General features: G+C 31.0%; 1 protein-coding gene across 1 annotated transcript; it reads right to left on the reverse strand.

The window, feature by feature from the left end:
• Positions 1-2,318: 2,318 nt before the first annotated feature.
• Positions 2,319-3,360, reverse strand: LOC111876706 (dof zinc finger protein DOF5.6). The gene has a single exon (XM_023873279.3). It carries the CDS (start codon positions 3,318-3,320, stop codon positions 2,514-2,516), a length of 807 nt encoding a protein of 268 aa, XP_023729047.1. The 5' UTR covers positions 3,321-3,360; the 3' UTR covers positions 2,319-2,513.
• Positions 3,361-5,766: the final 2,406 nt, after the last annotated feature.

Genomic DNA, 5,766 nt, shown 5'->3' on the forward strand with positions numbered 1-5,766 from the left:
GAATAATACACAGGATGTACTAAACAACGTAGTTATTTAGACAAAATTATTAGGAGCATGGGTTGAGATATCAGAAGATAGCAACACAGGAAAGGACCAATCTCTTGATAAATTTTGGTTGCGTGTTACTGAGCGGTTTTGTATTGGTATGGGTCAAGACCCAGATTATTGGACGTCCGACCAATGTAACTTAAAAGGAATCTTTTTAACAAACTCATGACACATTGGGACATAATTTATATAAACTTCGAAAAGCAATGGGCTAGCGGCGAAAGTGAAGCAAGTTTGAAAAAAATGCACATGAAATTCCAAGATGAGATATTGAAGCCTTTTAAGTTCATTCATGTGTGGGAAGTTGTCAAAAGAAGCATTAGGTGGAAGGAGCTTGCAACACATAAAGACATCGCTAATCCACAAAAAAGAAGCCAAACATCTTCATATTCGAGCTCACAACAAATATCATCGAAAGGTCACATTCATGTTGATCTTAACGATGATAACGATGACATCGAAGAAATACACTCTCATCATCGTCCCATAGGAAAGGACAAAGCAAAAGCTCGAGGAAAAGGAAAAGAAAAAGCAACATCGTCAAATTCTTCAGTCGAAACGGAGCGGTCAACTAGATCGGAGAAAATGATGGCATAAATGACACACAATTGAATATAACTTTCAAGAAACATATAACTGAAACGGTCCGACTCACAAAATATTCATTGTTGATGTAAGATGTGCGGCACATCGACACCGAATATCAGGAGGCAACTAAATTGGTGAAGACTTCGATTCATGAAAAATATAAGCTCAAACGCAATTGAAATTTGGATGTTATGTTTGTTTTTTTAATTTTTCACTTAATGTTTTTGTTTAGGTTTTTAATGCAATTTTTAATTTCATGTTATTTTTTATTTTTAGGATTTCTAAAATGTAAATTTTAATTTTATGTTATTTTTTAATTTAGTATAGTTTTTATTAAAAATTGAAATTAAAACAAATCATAGGTAAAACCATTTACCACACCTTAGTTCATAGGTAAATTTTGTAAAAAATATAAAAGATGATATGACACCTAGGTGATACCCATTTACCATTGACAAAAAATACATGACACTTTTTAGCCTAAATGAGAAGGATGAAGAGAATGATAAATTTATTTTATTATTATTTTTTTTTGCTAAAAATACATATCATTTTACTATTTAGACACATTGTCTATTTATTGAATTATTTTTATTCATTAAAAATATATTATTTTCTGAAAAAATTGATTACAAATATGATAGATTACCTTTGTGAATTAAAGGGTGTATGTCTATTTAACATCACCCAAACAAATATGAAAATAATGATAAAGGACACCAACTAGCCTTGGTAGCAGTAGTATGACACAGTTGGAGTCATTCTTGTGATCAACAAATTAGATTGAGATGGAATATCAATCACATAATCCAAGCACTATAAAATAGTAATGTATATTGTGATTTTTTGTATTTTACCTATAATTTTACTGAATACAGTTAATTAATTTTGAGTTATGTAAGCCTTTTATAAGGTAAAAATTTGTTATGCAAATATGAATTACCATGTATTTAATTATACAACCGAAGGTGAAACTCAATTTTTTACATGATATGCTAATTAATTAATCCTACCTAATAAATAAAAATACTTTTGCCACTTGTCATCTTCTCCTTTATTTTGACAAATGTCATTTTTTAGGATTTTTAAAATTGTTATTTTCCACTTGTCATTTTTTGGGGAATTCTTGATTTTCTTAAAATAATTTTTTCAAAAAATTCTAATGGGTTATATATGTAAGGTTATCATTCTATTAATTTGATAATAAATTCTCATAAATGCTTTAAATGATTTGATTTCATTCATAAATATTTCAAAAGATTACATTTTATTAAGGAAAAACATTATTTTATACAATATTTATTGTTTATATATATTAATATTAATTTTTTATTTTTAATAAACCCGTGTAATACACGGATCTCACACCTAGTTTTATTAATAAGTAAATCAAAAGTTTCCCGTTAAACGTGTTCGGACGAAAATAATACAAATTGTTTTTTATAACATATGCCATCGGAACAAAGCTCTGAAAATTTGATGTGATACCATTTAGTGAAATTACAAATTTTCACCAATTACGTTCAAGATTCCGTCACTAACAAGTTTTGCAATCAATTATGCCACAAGCATATTTTTATTGTCACTTAATTAATTAAAGATCTCGAAAACCACATAAAAGATTTTCAATATCTGTTGTTACCCTTTGTCCATTAGTCCACGATCGGTGTAGATGGATATGAAATTCAAACCTCATGCCGAATAAATTATATTAATCACTTTAACAAAAAGAAAAAAAAAACATCTAAATTAAACATCTATAGTTCAAGTACAACCATCAAACATGCAACACTAAACGCTAGCTAGCTAATTTTCTCTTAATTTTATGCATGAGCTACGTACAAACACAAACTGTGTATAAAAAGTTTATTAATTTAACGATATGCAGCATTGGTTAACAGCAGATCCGACCATGGAAGTGTCGGATTCCATAAACCCGGCTCACCATTTGAAACAGCGGGAGGAGACTCCATTACAGATGAAGATAAAGTATTCATCACAGGTGGTGTCTGATTATCATGATGGTAACTATAGTTTGATGGAAATGATCTTAAACGTTGATACATTCGACCTAGATTAAGATTGTTTCCTGTGTTTATAATCCCTCCGTTTTCCTCACGTTGATTTTGCTCCGTTTGACTGTTTCTCCAAGATGAACTGAACGTGTTTGTGTGGGTGACTGGGTTTAACGCAAAATTAGGGTTAGGGTTTTGTGTGGGTCGTAGTAAGGGAAGAAGATGAGAGGTTTGAGGTAAGCTAGCCCAAAAGATCGGGTCGGAATGCTGAAACCCGTTCATGAAGCCTGTTTTTCCGAGCTCGGAAGAAAGAACCGCCTTCAGCTTTGAGGTGTTGGAAATATTATGGTTTGCTAAAGCAGCTGCTATGGTGGTTCCCTTGTTTTTCCGGCAGCCACCGCCGATGGGAACATTACGGAGGGCTCCACCTTTAGTCCAGTAACGTCGGCAAGTCTTGCAGAAGTAGCGTGGCTGAGTGAGGTTGTAGTTGTTGTAGTAACAGAACTTTGTGTTGGAGGAATCGCATCGTGGGCATCTCAGATGGTGGTTTTCCGAGGAGTTGGGAGTATTGGTGGCGGAAGACGGTGGCGCCGGTGGTGAAGGTTTGAGAATTTGAGAATTAGTGGGAACATTTGGCTGTGGAGCAGTAAACAGCTCCTCCATCATCTTTTGCTTTCTTGTATGCAGGAGAATAAAGGCATGAAGGATGCAAGCTTTAATATATAGGACCAATGGAGTACAACAATAAAAAATATTTATTCAAGTTATATAAAGTAAACAGTAAGTAGTAAATGTTTTATTGAAAAGATTCCCTCCAAACTCATTCAAACTTTATCACATTAACTAGTTCAAACTTACGTCACATATGCTGGAGTTTGGACACTGAAATAATTAACTTATACATATTTCTTATATGATTAGTCACATATGTTGGATACTGAAATAATTAACTTATACATATTTCTTATATGATTAAGCTCACACATAATAAGAACATTTTTTTAAACATCAAATCTAATTTATTTTTTAAACTATTTCTGATTATACTTATATCATTTGAAGAATCAATCGACTTCATAAAAGAAAGACAACACTTGGTATATGATACCACATTATAGGCAAGAAACTCTTTGGTAATAACCAAATTATTGGTTTGTCATGTTTGGCTATAGAACTTTTTTTTTTCCATTCAAATATGTCACTATATATACTTTAAAAAACGATTAATTATAAATAAATTGAATACAAATAATTTCTTTTAAATATAATTACAAGAGATACTTTCTAGCGTTAATGGGTTTTAAAAAAAAAAAAGTCGAGCGACTCCTTTGAAAGTACGATAGTTTAGATTTATGAAAAAACTAATTAGATAATCTTCCTAAGAAAAAATTAAAATATGTATATTTGCAATCAAAATACCATTAAAAAGCTATCAAAACGTTATTCTTTAAAATTTATTTTCCACTTTTTTTTCCCAGTGGACACTGACAGTGCAGAGGGCCCTTATTCTAAATCTACGACCGTTTAGAGAGGACACATTACCAAATTATTATGCTCATGATTCTTTTTGTCGTTGCTGCAACCCCCAATTCTTCTTGCTTTGACCAATCTGGTATGTATAGATTAAATTCAATATATAATATTGCTAAATGATTAGGCACTATAGTTAAATATTTAAAGACATAAAAGGAAAATTTTGTAATATTAGCCATGGATTATAATAAAACAAAAGGTAAATTATATATATTTATTTTTAAATGCCATGACAATCTTTTATATAAATTAATTGTTATTGTAACATCAAGCCAGAAAAAATAAAAAATTAATAAGTTTGTAATAACTTTTCTAGCAACATTGATAAAAGATTGAAAACTTTGGATTCAATAATAGTATATCTTAGTTTATGTTTGAGATTGTTGATACACTATTTAAATTTGGACCGGCGTTATATATTTAAATTTGGAAATTTGGACGTGTTCAAGGAAATATTTTTTAGCATTTGTATGACATGTGAACTATCTCTTATCAGTAAGGTAGACTTCTTTGAGAATTGATATGTTATCCTTGTAGCATTAGTGTTATGTTGAAACATTGCCTGAACGTTGTATGGTCTTGGTACAATTTGCATGAAATCGAGTTACATTATACTTTTAGATCTTTGGTCCAACCTTGTAAATAATCGTATAGCCCATGTGATGCTGTTTGGTTTGATGAATGCATCAAATTTGTTCTTGGGCCCTATGACTTGTTGGCAAACCATTTCTTGATAACTTGCTGACTCTCTTCACCGATGACATTCTCATCAACTCCAAATTTGTGGAGGTAAACAAGAAACATCTAAGAGAAGTACTCAAAGTACTTATACGAGAGAAACTTTAAGTAAATTATTAAAAGTGTGACTATTGAATTCATACAATCCAATGTTTGGATGACATGATGAACTGTGAAGGAATTAATGTAGGTTATAAAATGGTAACCACCTAAAAGTCTGAGTAACATTTAAAGCTTATTGGGATTGACAAGTTATTATTGGAAACTCATTAAAAACTTCTCAAAGGATCATAAAGAAACTTTAACGGAGTTAAGAAAAGATTGTGTGAAGCACCAAACGATGCTTTAAGGGCTTGAGTTATGCTCTCACAAAACATGATAAAGTTATTGTTCATGCATCCCAAAGTTTAAGGTAGACAAGGTGAATTATCAGACATCTTATTTGAAGTAGTGAGTTGTTTATGCTTTTATTTATGCTTTGAAGATTTGACAACACTACATTTATGGGATGAAGGATGAGGTGCATACATTTTATGAATCATTAAAGCTTGCAATACTTGTTTAATATAAAAATATTTGAATATGAAATAAAGAGATTGATTGGAAGTAAATAAGGATTATGTTAGAATTTTATATCATCCGAAAAGGCTAATATTGTGGTTGACGCCTTTGAGTGGTAGGGATATTAGTGAAAGACAACAAAAGTGCGCACTTCGAATTGAAATTGTATCATCCTTAATCGATGTATTAATGTATACTCAATTAGGGATGTCCTTGATGAAAATATAAATGAAGAAAAGCTGGAAAAAACAGTAAAATTTTAAACCGATCAACACAGAAT

The sequence above is a fragment of the Lactuca sativa genome, chromosome 2, assembly GCF_002870075.4.
Source record: "Lactuca sativa cultivar Salinas chromosome 2, Lsat_Salinas_v11, whole genome shotgun sequence".
Lineage (NCBI taxonomy): Eukaryota > Viridiplantae > Streptophyta > Magnoliopsida > Asterales > Asteraceae > Lactuca > Lactuca sativa.